Source organism: Pogona vitticeps, chromosome 14 (genome assembly GCF_051106095.1).
Source record: "Pogona vitticeps strain Pit_001003342236 chromosome 14, PviZW2.1, whole genome shotgun sequence".
NCBI lineage: Eukaryota > Metazoa > Chordata > Lepidosauria > Squamata > Agamidae > Pogona > Pogona vitticeps.
Window position 1 is genome coordinate 10,083,745 of NC_135796.1, and position 14,854 is coordinate 10,098,598.

At 43.9% G+C, this 14,854-nt stretch overlaps 1 protein-coding gene and 1 gene segment (V, D, J or C); both read left to right on the forward strand.

Moving 5' to 3' along the window:
• The window catches only part of LOC110070135 (immunoglobulin lambda-1 light chain-like), a 261,296-nt gene extending 248,050 nt beyond the window's left edge, over positions 1-13,246 (forward strand). The window contains exons 3-4 of the mRNA XM_078381663.1: positions 9,395-9,432; positions 12,684-13,246. Coding sequence (XP_078237789.1) covers positions 9,395-9,432; positions 12,684-13,003 — 358 coding nt within the window. The 3' untranslated portion in view covers positions 13,004-13,246. The remainder of the gene's footprint in view (positions 1-9,394; positions 9,433-12,683) is intronic.
• LOC144584776 (immunoglobulin lambda constant 6-like) lies at positions 3,252-7,323 on the forward strand. The segment is given in 2 exon segments: positions 3,252-3,286; positions 6,748-7,323. A coding segment is annotated over 1 exon segment (297 nt).
• Positions 13,247-14,854: the final 1,608 nt, after the last annotated feature.

Consider the following 14,854-nt stretch of genomic DNA (forward strand, 5'->3'; position numbering starts at 1 on the left):
CCCATCAGTGTCTACAGACTAGATAAACAGTCTTCAAGCTGTCACTAGAGCCTGGGAAAGTTTCTTTTTTTTAAGTACAACATCCGGAAACACCACCCATCAGCAAACGGAGGAGCCCAACGGGCTTGGGTAGAAGCTACATTTTGAAGAAGTAACTTTCCCAAGTTCTGGATGTCCTAAGACTCTTGGCAGGATTGGCTACAGAAGGTCAGTGGTCCTCAGTCTTGGGCAAGGAGGAGTTATTTCATAGTGGCTTCCATGCTTGACAATGAAATCCATTTCATTGGTTGAGAAGACCTGACCCAAATCAAAATAGAGATCAGGGTAGCTACAAAGATCATCTAAACTTGAATTAAGAGTTTCAGAGTATTTCTTCACAATAATAAGGGGATGGACAAAATCACTCCCTGTCACACATGTCCACCCTAGGGGCCATTTCCTGTCTAGAATCTCGAGATTCACCTCAGGAACCCACTGGAACTGAGAGCCAGTGTATGTCTTCTCCTCCTACCTGGGAACACAGGCGAGGCAAGGCTCCCAGGATGGACACTTCCTCCGTCCTAGAGAAGGGAAGATCTCTTCCGCCCATTTCCTTGAACCTGTCAGTGTGGCTGCCTTCTGATCAAAACAGGAGCTGGAAGAACATTGTCTCCCGCAGCCGATCCAGACCAAATTTGGTGGACTGGAGTTGGAGAAGGGAGTGGAGGAGCAGCCATAGACACGTGCTTGGAATTAACGTTGTCGTCTTCCCAGAATAACTCTCTGCTAGGGTCTGATATGATAAAAGCAGGAAGGGAAATGTCCAGTGTTACTTATTGTGTTTGGGGTTCTTTGATTGATTGCTTCAATTTTCGTTATTAATAAGAAATGCTAGATAGATCAGAGATTGAAGTGTCTGGTAGAGGAGCCAAAGGAGGGGAGTTCGATTCCCCACGGGCCTTTCTCCACAGGGTTTGGACTCCACGTTCCATGTGGTCTCTTCCAGATCTGAAGTTCTAAGATGGGGATGATGCTGATGACGGCATATGCTGCCATTCCCCCAAAGAAGGCCTTCAAGGCAGCACAAACAAAAAATACATTTCCAAAGCACAAAAAAAATGCTATGATATGAAAAGGGCCTAGCAAAGCTTCACTCTAACCCACCATTTTAAGGATCAGAAATATGTCCTAATTCCCTTCATTAAAAGAATTTGCTTTCAAATGCATTCTTCTAAAAAGAGCTCTAACATTCAACCGTTTGAAAGTAAGGGTGATAGTTTTTGATACTTCACAGAAAGAATTCTAGCTTCCTTGAGTGCAGAACAAAAAGCTGCGCGAAAAATTCTGTGAGGACAACAGGCTGAATTTCCGGAGGGTTTCCATGGCATAGAGGAGATCGTGACCATTCTGTTTTACACAGAACATGCCTCCACCTTCACTCAACACATCTCAGCTTTCTTTCTGGTCTCTCCTCTCTCTGGATTTCATATAACATGCAGCGTCACCAATAAGCACCTCACGACTACATGCCACAGCCTTGAAATGTTGGGGATATTCAGCTATACTTCCCTCATTCATGATCTGACCTTGATTTCACCAAAACATTAAAGAAGATGCTTCTTCTCTTTCAGGTCAGCCACCTGTAGAGCCTAAACTGCAGCTCATCCCTCCGTCTCAGGTACAGCTTGAAATAAAGAACAAAGCCGCCCTCGTATGTCTCATAAAAGACTTTCACCCAGGTTCCATTGAAGTCTACTGGCAGGTTGATGGGAAAACCATCTCCTCAGGAGTGACAACAACTCAGCCCAGGAAACAGGGTGACACGTTTTGGGCCAGCAGTTACATGATTCTGAGTAAGTCAGAATGGGACAGCCATGAGATGTACGCTTGCATAGTGACGCACGAGGGGAAGATCTTCGAGGAATTGCTGACGAAATCCGAGTCTCCATAAACGTTGGATAGCTCAGAGGTGGCCCTCGAGTCTCCCTCGCCTGGGCAGAAAGAGGGCTTCCTCCCCTCAGCCATATATAACCCCCGGTCCTTTCCAAATGCTGCTACAGCCCATCAAGGCTGATTTCGGCCCCGTGTAGTTCCATCCCCACCTCCCACCTCCATCTCTGTAGCCCCCCACCTCCTGGGAAGATTCTCTGGAGGTGAGTCCCTGAACTTGTGAGCACATTAATAAAATTTGATGCATTTCATCGGTGTGACTTCTTTCTCAAGGGATGAAGAACCTAAGATTAGACCTGGAATCTTGTGGGATCAAGCCAGAGGACCTTTAATGTTTGCCACACAGTGGAGGTACAAGCGAAAACTACCCTGAACGTTTGCCGAACGACACAAAGGGGAGGGATTCAAACTTTAATGTGAACTTTGCTTTCTAAAAGAGAGAAACCGGGCCCTTCAAAATTCCCCACAAGATTCAGAGAGAGGTTCCACAATGCACCACACTATAGGGACATGGACACATTTACCTTCTGCCTCTCCCCAAATATGTGTCCTCTCAGAGTAGAACAAACGCCCCTCTCCTCCAGCATCCTTTTTCCTGCCCTATAGAGCTGCAAGACAAATATGGTTCCAAGGAGTTTACAAGCAGAGTACGAAAAGTCAGATCTTAGAGTTCTAGCTTCTGTGCTCACAACAAACGGCACTACACCTTAAGCCAAGTTATGGGGTGGAGAAGAATGAAGACCGCCATGTCTTTAGGCCTACCTTGCGTCTCACCTGTTGTGATAGGCACACCTGTGTCTCAAGGATAAATGCTTCCTACCTCTTCTGTTTGGAGAAAGACCAAAGGTAGTCCCGGGTCCAGCAGTCAAGAGGACTCCCTACTCCAGGAAAGGAGGGGAATCTGCTAAGGACCAGCACCAGCCCCCATTTTGGCCTTGAGATGCAGTCCAGGCTGTTGCACCATTTGGGAGGCTAGCAAAGGTGAATTTCTACACTGGACTTTCCAACTCCTGCTAAGGCCCATGATAGATTGCATATCAGGGCAGTTGCAGTCTATAAAACTTCCAATTTTTGTTTTTCTGGGGAGCAAAGATGAAAGTACAGCCATAACAGGAGGAATCATTGCTCGTAGGACATTTACATCAGTTCAGAATATCTCTGATTAGACTCTGCATTCAGTTCCAACCTTTTTTTGCTAATGAAAATTATTTATCAAAAGAATAGTCCACATACACACCCTCTTCTCTGTAAGATCGGTGTGGTCATGTTTTCTCTGCTATGAAAGGTAGCAGGTTTTTGTACTGTAGTGCATCACTGTGGTTCGTGTTTGGACGAGGAACCCGTTTGACTGTCATTGGTAAGTCACTAAACTTATCACCTACTTTTCTGTTTCTTTGAAAATAACTTAATTTCCCCCCAGTTTTCCCTTTCTTTGATGTCTTCCATCTACTATCTCCATAGGATCGTTAAATAAGAAGTGGATTTCTAAGCATAGTCAGCCAGGATGTTTAAATTTCCTTTCTCCCTTCCGCTCTCCATGTTGGAAAGCTCTTTTGATTTGGCTCCATGAGATAATATATGAAAATAGAACCAGACTTAGATTCTTGCAGGACCTTTACTGTGAGACGGGGAAACATATATAGGGATTAGAAAAGTAAATTTCATTGTAATATCTATGGAAGCAACCAATGTTCGGGATCCTCTTGCTGGAGGACTAGACTTGATTACAACTGGGAGAGACTGGAAACTCTAGTCCTATGAGGTTTTGGTCTGATGTCTCCTCCGGGATGTCATCTAAATGTATATACAACGAAGAACTCTCTAGCTTTATAACTTCGCAATCCAGATCAACTACAGCCAAACAATGTGGTTCAAATTAAAAAGAACTTTGAAATTGTTTTTGAACGTTAAAGAGGATGGAAGAGGTCCAACTGTAACTCTCAATTAGAGTAGACCTGTTAAATGGATTTAGCATGAGAGGGTAACACGATTAGAAGTTCCAGATACTCAATGAGTCATATACAATATGAATCCTCCTCAGAAGTGGTTCCAGATATAATTCTTGATAACAGTCAGACAGAAATCAAGGGAAATTTGATGGCTTATTCCTTTATTAATATACTTTTCGCTGATCTGCATTTTACCCCTCTAAAAATAAATCAATATGGACCTGATCCATTATACCACTGTGTAAGGAGACATCACTAAACTAAGTGTCAGATGTCATGTCCTTAGGAGTAAGAACCATGATAGAGAGTTCACTAGCATGAAGTAGAAGGGATAATGGTACTGCCCCTGCTTTAATGTTTAGTAACTTAATAAATCAGGCTAGAATCTTAGTGTCCATTTACACTTATGTAAGAAATCCTGTAAGTCTTGGTGGCAAATCTTTGCTCATTAATGAGTAGTGGTTCCATTCTGAAGGGACACATCCAGACGGGGTACGCTCTGAGCACCGTCTAGAAATTTGCTCGCAAAACTAATGCACATTTCCTTACGAAGCCATGAATCAGCAATATAATTCTAGAAAAAATGTCCTAAGGCAGTGGGGTTTATTGTGCATGCAAGCCTGAAACAGAAAGCTTTAGCCTGCATTGGGGCTTTTTCTTAAAAAGATATCAGTGCATATGTAACAATCAGCTATTCAGGGTCTGACAGACCGGAGACTGTACATTTTTGAGATACATCTCCTCCAGCATGCAGGGCAGATGCTCATGTCCTTACATAGACGAATGAAGACCAAATGGCATGATATTTTATGTAGAAATGGAGCTGTCCTTTCCATGGGCCAAATCCAATGGGTTATCCTAACTAGGCTGGACCCATTAAGCCAAACAGGAACTTGCAAATTCCATTCGTCTAGCGCTTCTCCAGGTGGGACTGCAAAAGACCTCTTTCTCAAGCTCCCAGATGGACCTCTGACAATGCCTAAATACTTCTTGCAAGCTGCTCTTTTTTTCTTTCTTATGGGAATTTATAGCCAGATCAATCAGGAGACCTTCTAGAAACAATTTATTCTCCCATCAGTGTCTAGAGGCTAAATAAAAAGTCTTCTAGCTATCACTACAGCTTGGGAAAGTTACTTTTGTGAACTAGAACTTCTAGTGACACCACCCATCCGCAAACAGAGGAGCCCTAGGGGTTGGGCTGAAGCTACACTTCAAAGGAGTAACTTTCCCAAGTTCTGGATGTCCTAAGACTCTTGGCAGGATTGGCTACAGAAGGTCAGTGGTCCTCAGTCTTGGAGGAGTTATTTCATGGTGGCTTCCATGGTTGGCAATGAGCTCCATTTCTTTGGTTGAGAAGACATGCCCCAAATCAAAATAGAGATCATTTTAGCTACAAAGATCATCTAAACTTGAATTAAGAGTTTCAGAGTATTTCTTCACAATAATAAGGGGTTGGATAAAATCACTCCCTGTCACACATGTCCACCCTAGGGGCCATTTCCTGTCTAGAATCTCGAGATTTGCCTCGGGAACCAAGTCTGAATTCTCCACTGGAACTGTGAGCCAATGCATGTCTTCTCCTCCTACCTGGGAACACAGGCGAGGCAAGGCTCCCAGGATGGGCACTTCCTCCGTCCTAGAGAAGGGAAGATCTCTTCCGCCCATTTCCTTGAACCTGTCAGTGTGGCTGCCTTCTCATAAAAACAGGAGCTGGAGGAACATTGACAACCGCAGCTGATCCAGACCAAATTTGGGGGACTGGAGTTGGGGGAGGGAGTGGAGGAGCAGCCATAGACACGTGCTTGGAATTAACGTGGTCTTCTTCCCAGAATAACTCTCTGCTAGGGTCTGATATGATAAAGGCAGGAAGGGAAATGCCCAGTGCTCTTTATTATGTGTGTGTTTAATTTTTATTTTTTTTTTTGGTTTTTTATAAGAACTGCCAGATAGCTCAGGAAGTGAAGTATCTGGTTGAGGAGCCACAAGATGGGAGTTCGATTCCCCACAGGGCTTCCTCCGAAGGGATTGGACTTCATCTGCCATATGGTCCCTTGCAGAACTACAGTTCTAAGATGATGACGGTGGCGATGATGGGACATGCAGCCATTCCCGCAAAGAAGGGATTCAAGGCAGCACATACAAAAAAATACATTTCCAAAGCAGAACAAAAATGAAGATATGTATGCTATGAGTTGAAAAGTGCCTAGCAAAGTTTCGCTCTAACCCGCCTTTTTAAGGTTCAGAAATTTACCTTAATTCTGATGGCTCTCCCTTCATTAAGAGAATTTGCTTTCAAAAGCATTCTTCTAAAAAGAGCTCTAATGTTCTACTCTTCTGAAGGAAGATCCAAATGGAGAAAAGAGTTTTCTTAGGGCAATCGCTTTTGATACTTCACGTAAAGGATTCTAACTTCCTAGATCGCAGAAAGAAAAAGCTGTGAGAAAAACAAGGAGAATAAGAGTTTTCTATGACATAGACTAGGAAGTCGTGATCATTCTGTTTTACACAGAACATGTCTCCACCTTCACTCAACACACCTCAGCTTTCAACACTCATATTCTTGTCTAATCTCTTCTGTCCCTAGATTTCATATGACGTTCAGCATCAACATTTCTTGCGTTGATGAAATAATTTGTACATGTACAATAGGTTTTCTGCTCCAGATAGAGGTATAACCGCCATTTTCTGAAACCTAGAACTGCATGGCATACGAGTCTTCCATAGAGATACTTCATTCTTTCACTAACAGGCAGCTCATGACTACATGCCACAGCCTTGAAAGGTTGGGGAGATCCAACTATGCTTCCCTCATCCATGAGCTGACCATGATGTCATCAAAACATTAAAGAAAACGCTTCTTCTCTTTCAGGTGTTCCAGGTCAGCCACCTGTACCGCCTAAAATGCATCTCTTCCCTCCGTCTCAGCAAGAGATCGAGAGCAGGAACAAAGCCACCCTGGCCTGTCTCGTAGATGAGTTTTACCCACAGACCATCGAAGTCAACTGGCAGGCTGATGGGAAAGCCATCTCCTCGGGAGTGCAAACATCTCCATCCACCAAACAGGGTGACAAGTACGTGGCCACCAGTTACCTGACTCTGAGTAAGTCAGAATGGGACAGCCATGAGACGTACGCTTGCAAAGTGACGCACGATGGGAAGACCTTCGAGCAAGTGGTGAAGAAATCCGAGTGTCCATAAATGTTGGGGAGCTCAGAGGTGGCCCTCAAGTCTCCCTCACCTGGACAGAAAGAGGGCTTCCTCCCCTCAGCCATATATATCCCCCTATCTCTTCCAAATGCTGCTTCAGCCCATCAAGGCTGATTTCTGCCCCTTGTGGTTCCATCCCCACCTCCACCTCCATCTCTGTATCCCCTCTCCCCGGGAAGATCCTCTGTAGGTGACTCCCTGAGGTTGTGAGCAGATTAATAAAATTTGATACATTTCATTGGTGTGACTTCTTTCTCAAGGGATGAAGAACCTAAGATTAGAGATGGAATCCTGTGGGGTCAAGCCGGAGGACCACTTGTGTTTGCCACATAGTAGAGTTACAAGGAAAAATTACCCTGAATGGTTACCAAACTACACAAAGGGGAGGGATTCAAGTGTTCAAGTGATCTCTTGCACGTTAAAGAAAGAAACAGGCCATTCAAAATTCCCCAACAGGATTCGGATAGAGGTTCTGCAATGAGAAAACGTTCTCAAGATTCTACATCTACCAGACAAGATAAATCATTTGCTCTAATCCCATAAATCTCCTCCATCCCTTGAGGATTAATGGAGAAAGGAAATCATTTGTGATGATGTGCTGATGTGATCAGTCCGCCATAGAGCATGCATCATGTTACATATAATACTCTTCATATGGAGGCTCCGTATCATATCATATGACAGACATGTGGTACTATAATGACTAAGAAGCATTGACTTATTTATCCTCCCTGAATGGATTCATTCTTAAAGAAAGCTAAATCAACCTCACACAACACTGGACAGAGTCTTAGCTGGTCCCTCAGCTCTGCAGGCCCTTGGGAACCTCTCCACATTAAACTGCAGAGTGACCTGGTGGCCACTGTGTGATGTTTTACAGCTGAGATGGCTACTCTGTTGTGACAGGAAGGTCTAGCAGAATTTTCTCTTGCCTTGTTCCATTGGGCACTAGATCAGAATATAAACGATGTATAGGCTGCCCTACAATCTGCATAGAAAAACATCACTCATCTGAGTCTCATGAGATCAGGTGAAATCTATTGAACTATGAAAAGATGGGTCCTCCAATGGAGAGGCCAAACTAGGATTGGAGTTCTTGACAGTCTTCTCATACGTTAAACCAAACACCTTCCTAGTTTTGCTGTCTACGACAGAGTAAGTAGAGCCAGTATAGAACAACGGATAAAGTGCTCAACAGGAACTCAAGAGATCTGGATTCAAGTCCGAGTAGCCTGTGGGAACTCATTTGGAGCTGAGAATAGCATGCCAGTTCTTGAATATCTCACATACCTTTAGAAATTCGGGTGGCCCTAAGTCAGAACCAGGTGGGCAACACAGAACGACAAGATAGGAAACGAGATCCCTCAAACAGTCCCATCGTGATCAGAATTAATGCAGCACAGAAATATCCAGGGTTTCCGAAAAAGGGCACAGGAGAAAAAAGAATGCATGGTCCACACCATACAAAAGTTCATTTCTCTCTAAACTCCAAAATATGAAATGATGCTGTAGTGGAAGCACACATTTCTCCCAATGGAATCTTTTCATTGAAATTCCAAAATGGCTATCTAAACACAGGTCAAGGTGTCCATTTTAATGTATTTTAGAGCAGTGGGTCCCAACCTTGGGCCTCCAGATGTTCTTGGACTACAACTCCCAGAAGCCTTCACCATCACATCCACTGGCCAAGATATCTGGCAGTTGAAGTCCAAGAATATATGGAGGCCCAAGGTTGGGGACCACTGTTTTAGAGGATTTCTCTAAGAGTTGGGACATGAGGCCATCAGCTAATAAGGGAGTCCATGTTTGTACAAAACAAGGAATGGCCCAGTGCATTTCTTTTGATTTCTCAGAAACAATCTGAGCATAAGCAAAGCTCTTGTGCCTGCAATGTCACCTGTCACAACTCTTCTATAGAAGCATCACCTGCATTCAATATCTTGCTAGATCGGGTGAGCCCTTTGCACTCCTCAAAGTCTCCTCTTTGACTCAAGTTATAATCAATAAACAATCTGGTTTTCCACATGTCCTCCATCAAAAGGTGGACTATGACCAAGGAACTGAGATGTTGATTGAATGTCAACTGGACCTACTTCTAAATCCAGAGTTAAACCAGAGAAACACACCATTTTCACCCCCACAAAAATCATCATGGACTTCAGCTGGCTTGGAGAGGGAAACGTCTCATCCTGGGGAGAGCACCAGTTGCCATCCTACAGCCAATCTCTCATCCTATGTGGAATCAACATCTGTGATCATCCCCTGCTTTGAACATGGGGCAGGTTTTTGTCCAGGTCTGTGTCACTGTGGAGGGTGTTCGGAGGTGGAACCGCTCTGACTGTCACAGGTAAGTCACTGAATTTATCACATTCTTTTCATTCTCTGCAAGAATATACCAATTTTCCCTCTTTTTGGTTCTCTTTACTTTCTCTGACTTCAGGCTGACTTAGGGTCATTATTGGAATTTAGGACAATAAGAACTTCCCTTTTTAATCCTGAGCAGAACATGTTCTGGTGCCATTTGACATGTCTCTTCTTCCCCAAAATATGAAAAAAAAGGTTTTCAAAGACTTGCACATTTACCTCTTTCTCTTTTCAAAAACTTTGCTTTCTCTGCTTATCTCTTTGGCGGCCAAATTCACACTGGGGCAAAACGTTTCTGCTAAAGAAAAAAAATATGACAGAAAATGACTTTAAATTGTACTGAATTGAATATTCTAAGCCTACTTTTTTTGTAATTGGGCTTCTAATGGGAATAATGTAAGGAAATCCATAATGTGATCCTTTTACTTTTCATTGGATAATCTAAGGAAGAAAGGCTCTCAAACTACTTTTTAAAAAAAACTAAAACATGAAGATCCAGGTTGTATTTGGAAAAAACAGTTGAAGGTCCTTTGCAATTTGGAGTCACTTTCTGAACACAGAGCTTCTGTTTTACCAAGATTTCATGGGATAACGTAGGGAGAAGGTGTGCATTTTGCACTTTACACCAGAAAGCTGTAATCTATAATCCATTACACTTCGAGAACTGACCTTGATGAGATCCATCTGTAATTGCCTGTAATATTTGTGTTTCATTTCACTGGAAGAAAGATTTTGCATTCTCCAAGTATGGTAACAAAAAATGAGACACGTATGAAGCAAGTCTTTCCTAACCAGGTTTTCTATGTGCCCTGAACTCCTGTGAGGGACATTTCAGAAAACGTTTGCCTCTACTTTCCCCCCAGTGCCCTTAGCAGGAACAAAATGGAGGTGGAAATAGAGGGGAGAAAAGCCGTGAGGAGGAATTCTCCCTCAGCCCTGCTCCCTGAATCAGAATTGGGCCCTGATTTATATATCTGTTTTTGCTAAATGTTAGAACAATGAATCAAAGGACTCCTTCATCCTCAGCGTTTTGGACACAGCTTGTCCTGGCAAAGTACGTTTGGTGACAGAGGCATGACGAAATTGCAGATGGTGCACGTTAACATCTTCATTTAATTAATGAAATCAAATGTACATTCTGCATTGGCTGAAGTACTGTGACTTCACATAGTAAGTCTTGATTTGAGGAGGCCCATTGAATCAGTGGGGAACTGGGTGAGTCCCATTCCTCCCTAAGTTCAGATGATTCCGTGGGACGACTCTCGTTGGGACGCGCGGCCCTAAGCAGCCGGTTTGCAGCCATGATCTCCTCTGGCGGGACCTCTTCCATGGGCTTTTTTTGCCCACCTCAAGGAACTGAGTGGCTCTCCAGGGATCGCTTGGGAGGTGATGGATCCAAACCCATGGAAAAGGAACTTCTTCCTGCAGAGATAAGATCAGTGTTGCCCCGTACAGACATCCCATAAGTTTCCCATCGGACACGGGAAACCTAGGTCACCATATTCTCAGGTCACACAAAAGCAGCAATTCACAATCCTTTTGAGTTGTCTTACTGTGGTTAATGGGGTTGCATTGGTGGAAACGGATTGGGGGTTGTTGCTTTAAGTGCACCTCCTAAGAGGACGGTGGGAATGCAAGCTCTTGCTTCCCACTGCGGGTCCTTAGAGATGAAAGTGGAGGGTGAGGAATGACCCTCCATTTTTATGTCACATTAAAGTTAATAATTATGTCACATTTGATTATTCGGAGCATGAGATTTTTTTTTTCATTTACCGTGGATGGTGTCTGTTTGCTAGATTGCTTCCTTATTATTATAAAAATGAAAGACAACTCTTAACATGCCTCTCCTCCAAAATGACGATTGAGGTAACGAACTCGGGTGAACATTGTGGGAGGGAGGTAGTGGAGAGGCAGCACCCTTATTCTGAGTACAAACATTTGGGGGTTCAGTGCTTTGCATCGCTGGGGAAACCCCCCTTGGCCAAATCCTTCACGAGCCCCTGAGCAGAATTGCCAAGGCTGAACCAGGTGGCCCCAAAGCTGAACCAGCTTCCATCCCAGACTCCAGGCCGGCTTGCAAAAGACCCCTTTCTGAAGCTCTCCAGATGAACTGACAGCCTGACAGTGGGAAGCCGCTGCTTCGGAGCTGCTGTCTTTTGTCTTGATGGGATTCCCTAGGCAGATCTGTGAGGAAACCAACTCGAATGAATCCATTGTGGTGTCATAACTGACTAGAGGGTAACTAAACCTCTTAGCCTTGAAGCTCTGGCTAAAGCTTGGAATACTTCCCTTTTTTTGAACTGTAACTCCCAAAATCCCTTGGCCAGCAAAGTAAAGAGCCTTCTTGGCTTGGGCAGAAGCAACAGTCCAAAAAAAAGGAACTTTCCAAACTTCTGGATCCTGTCAGATGCTTGGTATACTTTGCGAGAGACGATCAAGAGCCCTCTGAGACTTGGCCAAGTAGGGGTTGTTTCATGGTGGCTTCCATGGTTGCAAATGAATGCTGTTTAATTGTTTCGAAATACAAAATTAAATGGGAGGGCAGAATATGTACATGGGTTCAATGAAGAGTTTCAGGATATTTCATCTCTCCAATGAATGGGTTGATTAAATGGCACCCTCTCATGCATTTTCACCCTAGATAAACTCAGCCCAAGTGAACAATGTACGTAGTCTTAAAAGTGTCACAGGTCCAAGGGGATAGAGATCACTTCAGCATCCGGGATCTGCCGAGGTGTAAACCAAGTTCTTTCCCTGCTGGGATATCTTCTTCATGGTCCATGCTGCCTGCAATATTCTGAGGGTTGTAGTCTAAGAAAGTAACTCTTCCCAAGTGGACCTATACTTGTGTGACTTATTTTCCGGTGCCTGGGTTTGAATCTGGCCACATCATCCTCTTCTGCTTCCTTCATTTGGACAAATAAAAGTATACCGTATTGCAATGCTTTACTGTATTCTGCTTGGTCAGAAATTTGCCATAATTCTGACGTATCTCTGATCATGAAGAGAATTGGATTTCCAAAAAAAAATCCTCTGAAAATCTTTCTAATATTCTGAAATAGGAGCCAAATGTTCTGAGCTAAGGCCCAAATTTATAGGACGGTTATTGGGAGAAAGGTGGCCTATAATAAACTCAGACTTGAAATTTTGGGGAGACTCAATGATCTTTTCCTAATCCATCAGCTGTCAGTGTTTTTGGCTAAACATTACCGAAAATGTTTTCTTCTCTTTCAGGTCAGCCACCTGCACCGCCTAAAGTGCATCTCTTCCCTCCATCTCAGGAAGAGATCAAGATCAAGGGCAAAGGCACCTTGGTCTGTCTCGTAGATGGCTTTCACCCAAAGACCGTCCAAGTCAACTGGCAGGCTGATGGGAAAGCCATCTCCTCCGGAGTGCAAACCAGCGAGCCCACCAAACAAGGTGACAAGTATATGGCCACCAGTTACCTGACCGTCACTCCCTCAGACTGGGAAAACCATCAGAGATACAGCTGCATAGTGACGCATGACGGGAAGACCTTCGAGGAGGTGGTGAAGCCATCCACGTGTCCATAAATGTTGGAGAGCTCGGATTTGGCTCTCCTGTGCCTGGCTCTAGGGAGGAATAATGCTTCCTTCATGGGCCAAACCCTAATGCGGGTTCATCCATAAAGGCACATTTCTCTCCTATGTAGTTCCTTTTCCCCATCTCCTCTTCTATTGTGTAGTTCCTTTCCCCTTCTCCCCTGTTGTCTCTTCAATTTTCTGTCCATATTGGCTTCCATCGTTGGCACGTTAATAAAATGTTGATCCATTTCATTGGTGCTGTTTGTTGGTCAAGATACTTCTCTGTGAACACTTGTACATCTCTTGCACCCTCATAGTTCTAGAGGTGGTTTCTCAGACAATATGGGATTACTATCCACTTCTTTCTTCTTGTTTTCATTTCTGTTTTGCTTTAATAGAAGGTACAAAACCAAGGGACTCAGGTGCACAGGGCTTAATCCCATACTAGGAGTTTAACTGTTCAATTCCTGGTTGACTTTCTTAATGCCATTTGAAAAAGACTGGTTGCCTCTCCAGAGCCAAGGATATTTAAAGGGATTCCGCAGCCTGCACGCACATTCACACAGAGATCGGTGAGGTTCTTATTACTGAACATTCCCTTGAAAAAATGAGAAGATGGATTTGGGATCAGGCTGTGTCCCTGATGATTTTCAATGGGCTCTTCAGCAATTCCTCAATAGTTTTGGGGCTGGGGAGTGGGGCCTGATCCGTTAGAATACTGCCAATGATAAGACCGAATCAAATTTAATTTTCCTTTTCTTTTTGGTCTGAATGCTAGCAAAACTTTGTGCTAGCAATGGTACACCACTCCAACAGCATCTCACATACATGGAGAACCACATTCGAATCACAATTAATTACAACTGACTTGACCAGCCGGAAGGTAACAGAATACCACAAGAGATGGGGAGGAACCTGTGCCTTGACTCAGAAAATACTTGACTCACAAATACTCCTTGCCAAAGAATCAGGAGGACTCGTCCTCTCCTCTAGCAAAACCTACCAAGGGGGCCCACTCAGAATTTCATTTAAAGAAAGGGGCAATGCTCTAACTGCAACTTACTAAACAAAGAAAACACAGTTAGCACTAACTTGAACCAATGGAATTTACAGAGGAATTGACTCAACAAATCCTCATGGATTCCAGCGGCCAACTCTAGTGGAATTTGCTACGGATTTGGGCCAATGTCCTTCTTGAAACTCTGCATTATAACAAGTGACTTGCAGATTGTCCTGGCTTGCCCACCAACACGCACACAGACACCAGCCTATCGCTTCTGCCTCTCCCCAAATATAAGAGTACTCTCGGATCAGAACAAACGCCCCTCTCCTCCAGCATTCTGTTTCCTCTTTCCTGCCTTATAGAGCTACAAGTCAAATATGGTTCCAAGGAGTTTCCAAGCAGAGTATGAAAAATCAGATCCTGGAGTTCTACCTTCTTTGCTCACAACAAACAGCTCTACACCTTAAGCCAAGCCATGGAGTTGCAATGAACAGTATGATGACCACCGTGTGTTTAGGCCTACCATGCATTATACCCGTGTCACAAGGATAAATACTTCCTCCCTGTTGTGTTTTGAGAAAGGCCAAAAGTAGCCCCAAGTTGAGCAGTCCATAGGACTCCCTACTCCAAGACAGGAAGGGAATCTGCTAAGGACCACCCCATCCCCCAATTTGGCCTTGAGATGCAGTCCAGGCCATTGCACCATTTGGGAAGCTAGCAAAGGTGAATTTCTACAATGGACTTTCCAACTCCTGCTAAGGCCCATGATAGATTGTATATCAGGGCAGTTGCAGTCTATAAAACATCTTTTCCAATTTTTGTTTTTCTGGGGAACAAACATGAAAGTACAACCATAA